The sequence below is a fragment of the Phodopus roborovskii genome, unplaced genomic scaffold (assembly GCF_943737965.1).
Source record: "Phodopus roborovskii unplaced genomic scaffold, PHOROB, whole genome shotgun sequence".
NCBI classification, from domain to species: domain Eukaryota; kingdom Metazoa; phylum Chordata; class Mammalia; order Rodentia; family Cricetidae; genus Phodopus; species Phodopus roborovskii.
Window position 1 is genome coordinate 7,870,410 of NW_026125059.1, and position 16,124 is coordinate 7,886,533.

Sequence of the window (16,124 nt, forward strand, 5' to 3'; positions counted from 1 at the left end):
TAATGCCATAAAACAAGAAAGATGTGCCCCAGTCTAGTTTTCCACAGCTGAGCACACTACCACAACCATGTGGTGAGACCTGAACAATGGTTGACACTGCTTAGCTTAAATTTCACGAATATGGATTTATGAGGAAAGGGAGAAAGGAATGCTGGGAAAGGGGAGAAAGACAGCTTGGTTTCCATGATCATTATGGGATGTTAATCATTAAGTTGTACCCATCCCAAAAAGCACTGAAGCTGGGTTTCAAAACTTTCCTCAGTTAGGTTTGTTTCCTGAAGACATCTCGTGCCATTGTAAGTCCTGCTCTGGCCTCCTTTGGACGCAAGTCACCACGTAACCTGTTTCTACTTCCTTGCACCACGTTCCTCAGGGCTTTGGGATTTTTCCACATCTCTCCCCTCCCCCCCAAAGTACATGAATTTATTAAGAGGAAGAATTAACCTTAACTGGCTCTTTAAGTCACCTGCTGTTTCTCCTAGTATAAAGGTCATTGTTCATTGACTTCCTTAAATGATTGTCCTGTCCCTTGAGGGCAAGAAGGCACCTGTTACTCAACTGTCTAGAAGATGGTTGAAGGATACCCAAGTTTGCAGGCATACTTTTTAATCCCGGGGGCCTTTGAAAGCTTGTTTTGCTTTGACTAAAACTCACAGTAAGAAATGCGGCCTAGATTATGATCAAAAGCATTCATCTATTGCTATATGGGTTGATCATAAACCTTTCACAAGCTAATGTTTCCCCCTGATACTTGCAGGGCAGCAGTTCACTAACTGACAAGAACAGCTCTTAACAGAATCACCCTTAGGATATACCCTAGAGTTTTACTTGTTTGTTTTGAGATAGGGTGACATCATCCTGTTAGGTCCTCCAGCCCAGTATGTACCCCAGGAGGGGCTTAAACTGCTGACCGACCCGCCCTCACCACCTGAGTGCTGGGTCTACAGGTGTGTGTCACACACAATGAGTGCTGGGTCTACAGATGAGTGTCCTAATGAGTGCTGGGTCTACAGGTGTGTGTCACAATGAGCGCTGAGTCTACAGGTGTGTAGAGAAACAGACTTTCTATTCAGACCCCCTCAGGCACAGAGATGGGGGAGATGTGGTTAGTGGGGAGTAAGTTTCATTTTTAAAGATTTTTAGCCTGCAGTAGGCTAGTCCTGCAGTAGGAATCCAATGTTATAGCTGCTTTGCATCGTTTAAGACAAGTAAGAAATCCTGATTGCTATGTAAAGTTGGCTGAATTGAGAAGTCAGCAATCTGTTTCATTCATTATTTATATTTTCTTCTAGAAGGGCTAAAATGGCTTGATCTATCAGAGATAGCCAAGAGGTTCCCCACTGTGCAATACAGAGATAAGATTCATGAAAGACCTCTTAACAGAACAGACATGTTACTTCTGTTTTAAATGTTGGGGTTTACTTAAGAAAGTGTGCCCTTTAGCTGTACCACAGAGTGGGGGATGGACAAAACCTGGCCTTCTCACACAATTCCCTTCGGCCTACTTGCTTTGCCTGACTGATTGGCTTGGAGCTGTTTCATAAGGAGCTACACATTAAATGTTCTCTACACATTAAAATGTTACTATAGGGTTTGAGAAAACAGTATAATGGGTGAAGGGCCCAAGGCAATAAAAATAAAAACACATCAGACAGACTAATGGCTTTATATAATCCAGCACAGTGCAGGCTGGTCAGCTCTTTAGAAAACACAAGAGAAAAACTCCCCCAGGGGTTCATGCATGCAAGAGCAGGGAGGCATTTTGATATCTTGTGACTCCCTTCCTCCTTTCTCTTTATCCATTGGTTTTTTTTACCTTGGATGTTCTTGGAATGACATCTCAAAATGCATCTTTATCTAGGAGGGAAGGTGGGCACCACATCCAAGAAAGACATCAGGGATGCGAGTATGACTAAAGATTGTGGGGATGGATCATGTCCGGGTAAAGACACCAGACCTTGGCATGAACTCATACTTGGGATGAGAAGTGAGTGAAGACTTGGGGATGACTTTTTGGTCAGCCCATTTTATCACAACAAAAGGAAAACCAGGACAGTCTCTTTCCCATTTGCTGGTGGATGAAGAGGAATCCCTTTCTCCTGAGTAAGTCTGTGTGAGAAGCAGCATTTTGTGAAGATTTCTCTACTCAACTTAGTGAGAAAGGAGGATGGCCTGCCCGCTTACTTTTTCTTCCTTGATAATAAGGAAGTAACTGTCTCTAAAGCATTTGGATATTGGAGACTGTTTATTTACATTTAATAAGGATCAGGAGAAACAAATAGGCCGAATAGATGTTTATTCAGGGAGAAATAACTTACAACATAGACAGATGAACATCAGCCAGTTCCCGGTCCCAAGGATGCCTCTGGATATTCTCCTGTCCCTGTCCTGCAAGCAAGAGAGCTCCCAGAACCCCCTCCTCAGACTTAGTTAGCCCAGGTAAAGTCCGCCCCTGTCTCCACCCCCAGTGGGCGTGGTCTGTGCCACAAGGGCAGACAAAGTGAACATCTCACTACAATTGTTCAATGGCTTGGAACCAAAAGCACAAGTCAGGAATATGCAGGAGACAGCAGTACAGCTTTCCCTTCACTCATGGACTCTTAGGTTAGAAGAGTCCTACTTCACTACAAAGTTACCTCACCAGTTAGCCTGCACTCAGGGTGAACTATGTGAAAAGCTGTTACTTTTTTTTCCAAGACTGTTCAGATGACCTTAACATCCCAAGCAAAAACTCTTTGCATAAATTTAAGGAAGCATTTGTGCGTGGAATTCAAGTTCTCATCTTTCTTGGCATACCTAAATTTCTTTTTAAATGATGCCAAAGGTACAAGAGAGACTCTCCCTCTCTGGTCAGCAAAGAAAGGCATTCATGTGTGGAAATTATTTAACAGGTTCTGCCAAACGTTTCCTGGGCCTCTCTCACTCCTGCAGAGGCAAAACCCAGGGTATTAATTTAAATCAGTCAGAGGTGAGACAGAGCTGGACACTGAAGTATGTGAACCCAGCAGCCAGCTTGAAACATAAAAGAGAAGCTCACTGGACACCTGCCACACTTCTCCAAACAATAACTCTTCTGGAAAAGTTCCATGGGAGCGCAACTGCCTGGAGATCGGCCTGCCAGTTGGATCTTCCCACAGAAAACTCTAGCCTCTCTGACAGGGTGACTTGGAAAAGTGAGATGTCAGGGCTCTGAAGCACAAACAAGCAGCAGACTCCAGACAGACCCCTCAAACAAAAGGAGCAATATCTCTCTAGGCATCCAGAATAACGTAATTATTACTTTTCATTGCCAGGGACAAATCTTTGTACAGTTGTGGTTTATTACAAGTTTTATGCTTCATTTCTGAATTTCTTCAAGGGAAAAACAAACAGACAAACATGGCAATAGAGTTAGAACTTCTTATCCTAGGAGGCTAAAGGCAGAAATACACTTAGAAAGGCCTAAACGGCTAAGCCCTACCCACTCCCCTACCTGAGAAAAGGTAGCTGGCTCCAGTTACATGTGCCCAGATTACAAAAGAAAAGAGCAAATGGGACCTCTGGGAACTCCGGTCAAGCTAAGGACATTTAGGCACTAGCACACAGTTTAGGGAGACTATCAGATCAGCAGTGTCTTCATAAGCCTGTGGCTTACTGATGGAGGCCTTCCTTGAATATGCTGAGGTAGCTTCCTTCATAAGTAAGGAGGTGTATGCTGATGAGAGTGGTTGCTGACAGGATACAGGGGCTGCAGAGATGGCCCGGAGGGTAAGAATGCTTTGTGCTCTTTAAGAAGACTGGAGGTTGGTCCCTTGTGCCCACCTCAGGCCACTCACAACCACATTACTCCAGCTGCAGGGGATCTGATGCCCTCTTCTGGCCTCCAAAGGCTTCTGATCTCAAGCACACACACTACCACAGACACACACATGAACAATGTAACCCCTAATAGCCCTTTTTACTCGGAGCAAGCACACGCTAAGATGGACACACTTTGTAGATGTGAAACCTTGCATCTTTCCCCTTTCAAAGGCAACAGGCCCACTCTATGCCCTGGGAGATGTCCCCATTCTGTTCCCATCCTATGAGATTTGAGTGAAGTGTTCGGTAGAGAGCTGAATCTCATGTTGACTGTAACGGTCTACATGCTCTATGTTGCCCATCTGTCTCCCATTGGCTGATGTATGGGGAGCCTTGAAAGCTCCTGGAAGTGATCAAGACATCCAGGAAGTAGACAAGCTAGAAGAGACAAGACACTCCAATGAAACCAAGTTTTGTCAACTGAGCACTGAATCAAGCCACGCCTGAAGTCATCGCTACTTCCAGAGCCTAAGTCAGAACAGTGGATTCTTTGCTTTGTCACTCTACTACATACTACTTTCCAGACACACTCCATCTCAGGAATTCTCCCTTGTGCCTTTATTTAATCCTAAATGCACCCCTAAGAGATGAGGGTTCTGTAATCCGGTGTGCAGGTAGCCCTAGAAGCTTAGCTCCCATTGTTCCCAGATCCAGTTCAAAGAAGAAACAAAATGTTATGTCACGCTGTGAAAACAGTGTGCCTGGTGGGGGCCTCTTGTCTGCTTGCTTCTTCAAGTGAGTGAGCGGGTTATACTATTAGTTATTATGACACCGCCCTGCCTTGCTTTGGAGATATCCAAAAATAACCAAGGAGGAAATTACCTTTACTAACAAAATAAGGCAGACAGGAAGTGTCACACTTGGGGACACAAATGATCTTATTGTCTAGCATCCTGATAGTGATGATGAAAATCCATCTTCATTTGCATTTCAGAGAAAATATGAAGTAGTAGCATTACCTTGTGTCTCACTTTCTGTTCTACAAGCCCTCACCCTGCTTCAAAAGTCCTAACAGAAGCTAAAGAGACCCACATGAGGGAGCATACCAATGCAACCAAGCAAGTTCTCCGTTTTTCACAAGGATTTCCCTTTATGAACAGTAAATTGGTCATTGAGATAAAGGAGTAGGGCAAAACTAACTGTGAAGGTTCTGTCTTTTAATGTCATGTCCTTTTGTTGTCCAGGAGAGTAGCCAGCTGCCTTCTATAGCTCGACAGTAAAAAAGCCCAGATGTGTGGTGCACATCTGTCTAGTTGTTACTTGGGAGTTGAAGGCAAGCTTCAGGGTAGCCTGGGTTACTACATGATACACCATTCCAAAAACAAGAAAACTAACCACTAAACAAAAAACAAAAAACAAAAAAGGAAAAGGAAAAAGAAAAAAACAGAAAGAATTACATAACTACATATGAAAGAAAATCACTTTTTAAAACTTTTTAGAGTGTTGTGAAAATATTAAATTGATTTGTATTTCCAAAAAGTAAATGTTAACTACCCCAGCTCTGTCTAAAATGAGGTAAACTGATTGACTGATTGACTCATCTATTGACCTGAGTTAGAGGCTTGGGTAGTGTTCAGAACTTCTGTTTTTTTACTCTCTTTAAATTAGCATCACTTCCTATAAAATAACTATCAACTTTAACCAACCATCTTAAATACTGTAACCTGATTGTTACAGCTTCAGAGTAATTTTAAGACAGTACAGATGGGTTTATGTCTCATTTTAATATAATAGTTTTATAAATTCTTCAAGAATTCTATTTTATGTATTCTGATCATGCTAACTTCCATTCCTCCAGATTCATCCCCAGCTACCTATCCCCCTACCTGCCACTCAACTTTGTCTCTTCAACCTGTTTTTTTCTCTTTCCTTTTTTGGCTTGGTTGTTTTTTGTTTTTGTTTTTGTTTTTGTTTTCTGTTGCTGGTTTTGATTTTTTTTTTAATAACAAATAACCCATTATCCCATCTATGCTCTTTACGTGCTCCTGGGTGTAAGAAACTACACTGTTAAAGGAAACTAATTCTACCTCTCCCAGGAGCCATCAACCACAGTTCTTCTGTTTAGGATGGGGGTCTGTGAAGGTCTCTCTATTGTGTCCTAGAATGTTGACTAGTTTGATGAGCTTGTATTTCTTAAAACTTGAGTCATTTTTTGTTTGCTTGCTTTTTGCTTTGCTTTGCTTTGTTTTTGTTTTTGTTCATTTGTTTGTTCTGCCTTTATAAGGGACCTAAACCCATAGGGAGGAAGAATGATGTGTGAGGAGGTGAACTGAAGCCCTGGCCGGAAGTACCCCTTTGTGGGCCACGATTCGCCCAAATGGCACTGAATTCTCTTCATTCCCACCTTTGCCTCTAACAGGGGCAAGGGGGGCCCTAAAGGGGCCCAGTGAGCTAACAACAAGCAAGTGTCAGAATCGAGTATTTCCAGAACTGCCATTTGTTAAGTAGTAAGTAGTTTAGCTGGACCTCAGTCAGCTAGCAGCAACCTGAGAAGGGTCAGAGGTCCCCACATGTATGCTCTACCCTGTTAGTTCACGTAGAATAGTGTACCTTGAATTAGGAAGCCAGCTGCTCAAGCAACAGCGAGATAGCCTCTATTAACTTAACCCAGACTGTGGTATAGTTTACCGGTTCAGCTTCCGTTTGCGGCGTATCATCAAATCAAGGATTGGAAACTCATGTCAAATCTGGAATGTGTCAGAATGAACCCTAGGAGAAGGATTCAGGGTGCCTGAACACCGTGCTATAATCTTTCCATAAGACCACAGTTTTATGAATTTTTCGAAGCAGACTTCTGGTTCAACTCCATGACCCAAACCTGAAGAAGGTAAGCAGATTCCGGAAAAGGATGTATGAAAAGCCATGAACTCACCTCCCTGCCTCAAAAGTGAACCACGTGGTGTCACGTCCATACCGCCGCAGGGCACTTAGCGGCCAAGAGATGAGTTTGACTCTGGGATTCTGGATGTCCCAAAGACAGATGTACTCATATGTAATCTGCAAGGCACATTCGCCATGTACATCTAAGTTAGGAGATGGCATCAAATACACATTGAATCTCTCTGGGAGAAAAACAAAAGGTTAGTCTAAAATCCCCAGAAATAAAACAGCAAAGACATTGTAGGAACACAGAAGCATTTTAAAATTATGTACATGCTAGGGTTTGGTGGCACACCCAGGAAGATAAAAGTTATAAATGAACTGTCATAGAAAAATGAGTTTTTTTTTTTTTTTGAAAAATGAGTTTTTAAATGCAGCTGCTATTACATGGCATAATGATACACTCTGGGTGTCAACACACACTAAACACTATTTACATGAACAAATATCATTTTTAGACTTTTTCAATTTGCATCATAAAAAACATATGCCAATAAGCAACCAGAATAATGAAACCACTAAAAGCAACCTTTCCTCTGCTGAGCATACATTAATTACACATTAGATACATTAATTACTTTTGCATTCACAGAAGGTACAGGTGCAAAAGGATATTTCTGTGATTTGTGGTCCTAAAGTAACATTAATCAGCTTACAATCCCTATAATCAAATGAATACAACTGTCCCCAAAATTATTTAAAGCACATTCCACAATAGCAGTGTGCAGTTAGCTGACCAACAATTGTGAAGATGCCACAGGATAGGCTTAACAGAGTTTGAGCAAAGACCTTTGTTTAGCTAACTCTGGGAAGTCATAGCCTTTTGCTTCCTGGAGTGACTGCTGAAAATGTCACCAAGATTATGGCAGCTACCTTAGCTGGTAACTGTAGAAAAGATCTTCCCTGAACACGGTTACAGTGTTTTCATTGCTACTACTTAGGAAACTCATCAACACAAAAAGTTACAGAGTCAAAACCCTCTAAGTAAAATATGAATAAAGATACTATGGCATTTGCAAGCATAATTCTATCTATCCATCCTATAGTGGATCCCAGACATCTCACAAGACAGTGTGATGCTGACAATTATTAGGAATGGTCTAAATTAGTTATTTTATATTAAGAAAAATCATCAAAATATCCATATTTTATTTGAACTTAGTAAATAGTAATATTAAGATTGTGTTCATGAATGGGCTCAGGCCCCCGCTATTTAAGCTTTTGAGTTTATTTTGAACTGTCAATAGCCAAATGTTGAATGCTTTCTAGAAACTATTATAAAATAGCCATGTCCCTTGAGAGTTCTGGACCAATGGATGAAACTGTTTTCAGTAAGTAAGAGGTAAAAGAGACCATTGTTAATGGATTCTGTAAGAGGCAAATTGATTTGCTACAAAAATAAATTAGTTGGGGGGGGGAGAAGTCAGTGGTGGAGTGCTTGCCTAGCATGCTCTTGGTGAAAAAACATTTTAATTGAACTTATTTGAACTCCTAGAAAATAAGACTATAAAGTACTTTCAAGTAAGTAGGAGAGTTTTACACAAACCTGTAACAAGAGAAAACCCAAGCACATAAAACTGGCAGGCAGAAAAGGAAACCTTAGGCACCGTTCTTAATTTGCATTTCAGCACTAGGAGTTTCTACTATGCCACAAATACAAATGTGTGAAGGCTAAGAGCCGATCCAGCCACTCTAAAGGACAGTGGCAATCAAGCCGTGCCATGCTTCCGATGCCCAGGCCTGTATTCCCAAGGTCCTGGCTATCCCCCCTCTGCCTGAATGAGCCACAGAAGGAAAGTCTGGGATGAAGGGCCTTGGTACATGGCTTCACCCTCTGTAGCTCCCGTTCCCACCCTGACTAGCGGCTCCTTGGCAGCAGCCCACTCTCCCAGGTCCTGGTCAGCTACATTTGCATAGTAATGTATTGTGTGGGGCCTGTGCATTCAACATGGGCAAAGACTGTAAAAGTGTCTTGAAGACACCGCTCCGCTGGGAGGGAACACAGTTTTAACTAACAGCTAGGCTGCTCACTGAGAGTGTTAGCACCCTTTCACGGCTGTCATGTGCACCACCAATCCAGGTGACCCAGAGCCCCTTCAGCTCTGACAAGTGCACACAGATCAAGTTGGCCTCTCAAGCAGTGCCCCGGGATCCAAACTCCCCAGTCACTAGGTTCGGCTACTTGAAGATGGAGCAGCTCCTCCAGGCTCCCACTACGAATCAACATTGATTTTTGCTAAAATGTTCATGAATATTTTGGTCATTATTATTTTAAAGGATTTATTCCTAGATGGTGTGTTGAGCTGAGTTGGCTCAAGGGTTGATTTTTTTTTTTTTTTAAAGTGGGTTTAAACTTGATGAAATGAATGGGGGATTAAATTCTATTTAAAACATTGGAAGGTGTTCAAACATATTTTAAGTGAAAAGACAAGGGGAAATCTCCACCAACCACATTTAAAAGCCCATGCATTGTAAATGGAGACCCATGATCATAGTCTGGACTCAAACACTAACTACTTACGACATTTGGAATAAGCCGTTTTGCTCTCTGAGGTTCAGGCTCCCCATCTATAAAATTCGGGAAGTCCTAACACATATGGGGTGGGGCTCCTGTGCAAACGTAACACTTGGATATTTATAAGTCACCTTCCATTCACCAGACACACAGTGTGGTCCTCAAAACCATTAACGTGGATACTTTCCCATTACACATCACAGAACTTCTAAGGAAAACATTCACTGCAGTGTTAACATTTGGTTACTATTGGAACTCATCTCTTCACTCATTTGTATAATTCACAATTACACATAATTGTGTATTATCACAAGGGAGCAAAGCAGCTCACGCGCAAGAGAGGAAAGGCCGGACTTGGCACACGTACCACTCTGCTCTCGTTCCACCCCAGTAGCCAGTAAGTCAGGCTCCCCGAGGCTGATGTCGTTGATTCTGGTCCCCACGCACTCCATCTGGAGAACTTTACACCACTCATCTGCCTCCAGATCTGTGGACACAACGGCAAAAACAACAAAAGAGGAATTCATATATCCATACACATGCATGCATACGCATATACACGCCAAAGGACAAAGGCCCCTCCCCCACTTGGCTGCAACAGACCTGATTCACAGGCAAAGGTCTTCGATGTGTCATCATTGAAATAAATCCCTATAGCATGTTTCTTGGTGCTCTTCGGCAATCGGGCTACATTTTTCACATTGTTGAGTTCTGTAACCTGAAGGAAAAAAAAATTCAAGATTTGGAAGTCCGGTCACAGGCTCTGAACTTCCCATCTACAACCCCAGAGAGGAGACCCAGAGTGCGGCGAGCTCATCGGCTGTGAGCCTTACTTCGCAGAACAGATCTGCAGATATGAAGGCTAAGCATGAATTAGGAGGATGGGAAACAAGGAAATGTGGTCCAGTCCATCACTAAATGATCACATCAGAGGATCTGGAATCTCAAAGAAAAAGTCACCCCCATGTTCAAGAGTCAAGCCACACATTGCAACTCTGCAACCCCATCACAGCCTCGGGTTCAGCCTCTCTGACTCACTTTGAGCTCCTCAGTGACTATGGGTCTTAGTTTTAGGATATGAGAACCCTGCACAGTACCACCCAGCTCACGTCAGTAGCAAAGTTGTCCCCTTATGCACTGTGCCCCTCCCTCGCTCACAGTCTTAGCTACTGGCACTTACATAAATCCCTCCACTGCCATAGAGGATGTTAACTCAAGGTGCTTCCTCCTTCTACCATCCCATGCTGGGATGAGGTCCTGTCACCCTAGAGGGGCCTGCCAGGGGGACGGCTTTCACGGTTTCCTGGTAAGTATTTATTTACAAGATAAATAAGCCTTTCACAGTGGCAAGCTTAAACTCCCCTTAACACCCCCTTAAATGTTATACAAAAGAATAAGCCTCCCATCAATCTTGGCCTGCAGTGACACTGGCCCACCTCTCCCATCCATTACCCTAAATTCAATAAATGCCTAGCTTAAGAAATATCCAGGAAGAGAAATAAACACCCTCCATGGGCACATTAATCTGATCATTTCATTTCCCGGCTTCTTAACCTCCAGTGGCCCTTCTTATGGTATACATGCAAATTTATCAGCACGGAACGCCGTGTGGTGCTCCTCAGAGGCCTGCCATAACCAGCATCTCCAGGGACTCTGCAGGACATGGCTTACCCCCCCATCTGCAACAAGCCCTTAGCACTCAATACATACATGCAATGGCTGATTCGGGGTGTGTGTTTATTTTTGTGCCAGAACCCCATCTAAGCCACTGACATCTTTGTATAATTATTTCTGTAATTATTTATTTGTCTCTTTACTTCCACCCTAAACCCCAGGAATTCACTATGCAAACAGCAAGTGATCTTTGCAACCTCGAGGTCTGATTCTGGCAGTTTTGTGCAAGAAACTTAATACCTCCAAGATGTCTAGTTACAGCTGCCATGAAAACCCAAATCCTTGTATGCAAATGACCGCCACAGCTAACTCTCCCTGTCACCAAGATTTCTATGGCCTACCTAAACTGGACTCCACTCTGTTCAAGAACATACCACGTGGCTTTCAAGGCTCAGTGCCTTACCTCCTCTCCACCTAGTGACCTCCAATCACCCCAAAATCTTAATTTAGATCTCAGTTGTTCACCAATTCCCTCCTGGAAACACCACCCCAACGTTCAAACTTTCCGAAGCTATACAATATGTAACTTCCCTGGCTTCCCTCTTGACCCTCCACTGGCTACATGTGTGAATGGTTTAGCTCTTCCCTTGCCTAAGGAGGGTCAGTTCCATATGGCAGTCACTGTAGTGATGCTCATCGTGTTTCCCAGGTCTAATACAACAGCTTGTCTGTAAGGAGCCGAGGAAGTCCCCAGTGAATGTACATCACTGACATGGGCACAACCATGTCTGGAACTCCAAGGCTTCAGACTCATGGGAACTTACAAAGTCAGTTCCCCATACGGGCCAGGCTCTAGGGGATTGCCATAGTTCTCAGGGGTTCTAATATGAGTGTTTACGAAGGAGTGACTTGTGTGCAAAGACTCACAACTGCGGTTTCCTCCCTCCATATGGTCACAATCTGAGACTGCTTGCTTCCCAACCTCCCCATCCCCATGCTATGGCTAATAATAGACCAATGAGGTTCAGGCTGTCAAGGTAGCCAGAACCACTACCTGATCCTACTCTGTATGTGTGTCTGTGTGTCTGTGTGTCAGTGTGTCAGTGTGCAATCTCTTTATTCCCTCACTGCCCCTATTGGAGATTTTATGATGTAGATCTTGTCCCTCAATACATAGGCTCTATGAGCAGAAGACTAAATTCACGCACAGATTTGTCCTGGAAGTCCACTTCCTCCTGGGAAGACTGCCCCGACCTCCGTGTGAGTTCATCATTCCTTTCCCCAGGCCGCCCCACATGGGACTTGAAGCTCGACCTGATTTGCTGTTGTTGTAATACCTATCTCTCTAGCTCCCAGGGAGACTTGAGTCACTTGGCAATGACTTCCTGATGGACGGCATCAAAAAAAAAAAAAAAAAAAAAAAAAATGATCAGACTGGGAGGCGGTACATACTGAACCTCCCCATAAGCCACATTCAGGGCTTAGCACTTTCAGATGGCATGCCCGTTTGATCCTCATAAAAGCCCTGGAGATGTCAGCATCATCAACAATTTTTAAAGTTGGAAACTGAGGGTGAAAAGGATTAAAATCATACAAGCAAGTTTGTGGCTAAAACTGGCAGAAGTAAGACTCGGGACAAATCAGATGGGTTCTCTCACTTCATCTGAAACACCGACTGACACTTGAAAGCTTTCAGCCTCCAGAAGTCACCTCCAGCTTGAAAGTATTTGTCTTTTTAACACAGCGTCTTGCCGTGGGGACCCAGGTAGGGTATTCATGTGCCAGGCTTTAGGCTGGCCCTCCACTGAGACATTACTTAAGGGAAGTCTGAAGCACAGCCATGACTTTGAAATATGTTGCTTCATTACATATCCATTAAGGGGCCAAGAGGAAGACATAAGTCACTGGAAACAGCCAGGAAATGCAGGGGAATTGCATGAGTCAGAACACAATTACCCATTCTGGAAATTGGTTTTGGTAATAAGCAAAGCGACACCCCCGCTTACTGCTCCAGGGAGGAGAGTGAGCATTCACAGGGCAGGCAGGGTAAAGACTGCACGTGACAAAGGACAACTGGTTTTCAAAGCAGTTACATATGCCAAGCCCAGAGCACACACTTTACTGAGCATGTGCACATCCCCACATACACACGCACACACGCGCACACACACACGTATACAAAGACACTTTACTTTCAAAAGAGCTGCGGTCTAGACAAATTCATGACAGTCCCGTGCTCAACATTCATGCTATAGACTATACCTGCCATCTACAGACAACTCTATGTCACACGAGACATTCAGAAACGTTTTTTTTTTTTTTTTTCATTTTAGTCTACGAATGACAAACCAAGGCAGAATAGCAGAATTGCTGCCCCTTTTACAAACAAACAATTTTCATTGGATGAATCAGTTTTTTTGCAGCCAAGGTGGGTTTGATAAGGTCTCCGGGTCTTATTTGATATAACTGTTATTTGAAATGGGAGCTCTAGCCTAGGTTAGTGGTCACAGAGCGATTAAGTGACCTCAAAGAAGATTGGCAACAGAGCCTGTACTAGCGATGTGACTCATACAATTAACCTTCAGTGTGACTTTTTTCACAGTCTGTATTAGTTTCCTTTCTGTTGCTATGACAAAATGCCCTGACAGAAGCAATTAGGGGGAGAAAGGGCATTATTTTGACCCCTAGTTCTAGAAGGCATGAAGGAACATGGGGTCAACCACAGCATTGCTTTGGCAGTCCAGGATCAGGGAACAAGCAGGAGGTATGGCCTGTCTATCAAGCTCCAAATCCTCCCCAATTGATGAACTCTTTCCACCCCCTCCTCCCGGCAAGGTTCCACCATCTAGAGCTCCATATCTTTCCCAAATTACAGCATCAACTAGGGAGCCAGCATGAAAATCGTGAAAGCACATGAGCCTGCGGGGCATTTCACCTTCAGACCACAGTACAACCCGTTAAGAGGCTCGGTAGCCATGGACTTCATTCCTTTCCAGCAGCAAAGAATTTTCATATTAGTTGGGTTCTCTGTTGAGTTACCTGTATAGGCTCTGTGTATTCACTTTTTGGATAAAATAATTTCTTCAACAGCCAACACCTTCAAGAAGGGGACCACTCAGTTTAGTTGGAGAAGTATCTTCCTTGCTCCTGTCCACGCACCATACGATCTAATCTTCGGTGTGTTTCCTATCTATCTGCTCATTCATTCTTTTTAGTTCTTAGCATTTATTCGGAGTCAAGTTTTGGTGGCAGGCAACATTATTACCCTCCTGGAATTTAATTTATTTAATTTTCCACAAATAATTAAAAAAAAATACCAGCTCTTACGGTTAAAAAATACATTGTGAGAACATGTGCTGAGGGAGTGGAAGGGTGTAGTTCGTGCTCAGGAAACTCCTACTGTTCCTTTTTTGGTTTTTTAACTTTGTACTGGTTCTTTGTGGATTTCACCTCATGCATCCCGACCCCACTCCCCTCTCCATCCCCTGGCTTCCGCCCTCTGCCCTTGCAACCTCCCCACCCAACAACATTAAAAGCAAACAAGCAGACAAAACAACAACAAGTAAATAAGTAAATACACTCTTGGCACGGAAGCTGTAGCGTGGGCTAGTGAGTCACACAGTTAACCCTTTAGTTGACACATCGTTACTTACAAGCGTTCATCCCAGTGAGTCACTGCTCTGGCCCCAGGCCTCTGGCTTCTGCTACACTATTGATGCTGGGCCCTCACTGGGACTGCTCTTGGATGTCCCATTGTTGCCCTGTGTCCTGGAGATCCTGCAGCTTTGCATCTGCATTTCCAGCCCCTTCACATGTTCCAGAGGTTCACAGATGAGGTAGGTGCTGGGGTGGGCTACCTGGCAGGCTCTGGAGGACACACACAGCTCTGCCCCAGGTCTAGAGACCTGGACTGGGAAGAATTCACCCATGAACCACTCAGTGCTTCATCCAGTGCTCTTTTATAAGGGGTTAAAGAAGCTCTTTTTCTGAGTTGAAAGTGTTGAAACGAGACCTAAAGGTCTGACTGAATGGCTTTCATGGATGGCTGGGCCCAAGCAGGTGGGGGAAAGCAAACAGCTGATTCAAAGGAACCAAGTTATTGGGCAAGGACCGCCTGCAACCTTTGACATTGATTCTTGCCCTTCACAGCTGCCTTCCGTTTCAGGATAATCCGACCCCACAGCTACCTGTATCTACCCGGTGCACTTCCTTCAGGGCTGTGCAAAGCAGACAGTTTGAAGGGGATCAGCGTCTCTCTCCCCTTTTCACTTATCCAATCAAATTCCTCTAGTCACTTTCTTCTTAGTAGAAAGACACAACACACAAATGTACAAAGCTGGGTGGATATGGCCCTCCAGTACATGCATGGACGGGAAAGAGTATGGAGGTGTGCATGCATGCACAGGCTAATATGTTTATTCCTAAAATAGAAGTGAATGCTATACCACAATGGTTCAACAAAGCAAGCGTGGGGGGAAAAGGCAGAAAAGGGGCAGGTCTATCATGATGAACATAGGCATTTAGTATTTTACAATCCATTTCATGTTTTAATTCATTTTGATTGCGGTAAGCATGATATACAGTGTAAGCTAGAAGCACGCTGAAGAGCGAAGGCACCCTTTAAAATCGCTTCATAAATTAGGCTGCTGTTCTCCTACATTCCCTGGAGAAGAAACCCATGCAACAGAGTTTTGAGGTCCTGCTCAGCCAAGCAAACAGTCAGAGCCTTCTCCTTTAATTGTATCCACACTGGTATTTCCATCATGGCTGCCACAGTCTATGCCCACTTCTTGTGGAACAACATCCTGATTTCTTGCTGTTGTGTTTCCTTTTCCCATCATTTGTGTTCTCAGTACAGCTGTCAATCATACCTCCCTCCCCTATATACTCAAGAATGAGACTCTTGCCTGGGGCTTTAGATGCAAGTAAAAAATAACCTGATCATCGCTGTAGTGAAATCAGGGGGTGAGGGGGGGTGGAGACAGTCTATTGTCATTAAGTGGATTCTCAATGGGGGGGGGGGGCAAACCAGACACTGGATTCCTCCATAGACTGAGTAAGTAAATTCTCTCTGTCTAGGCTAGCCAGCATCTATCGATGATGAGTAAGTAGGAGTACCCAGCATCTGTAGGCTATGACCACATGTAAATCACATTTCCCCTTTGGAAGAAGAGCATTTCCCCATCATGGCTTCCCATCCCCTCCTGCCCACAGCACCTCGACTAATCCTAATATCTAATCCCAAACAGGGTTATTTTCATACTCTATTTTCTAC

General features: G+C 43.7%; 1 protein-coding gene across 1 annotated transcript in view; it reads right to left on the reverse strand.

Moving 5' to 3' along the window:
- Dok5 (docking protein 5) overlaps positions 1 to 16,124 on the reverse strand; it is a 140,580-nt gene that overhangs the window by 39,933 nt on the left and 84,523 nt on the right. Inside the window, exons 3-5 of the mRNA XM_051185597.1 lie at positions 9,839 to 9,953; positions 9,603 to 9,722; positions 6,713 to 6,902 (exon numbers count right to left, since the gene is read on the reverse strand). Of these exons, the coding sequence (XP_051041554.1) occupies positions 6,713 to 6,902; positions 9,603 to 9,722; positions 9,839 to 9,953 (425 nt within the window). The remainder of the gene's footprint in view (positions 1 to 6,712; positions 6,903 to 9,602; positions 9,723 to 9,838; positions 9,954 to 16,124) is intronic.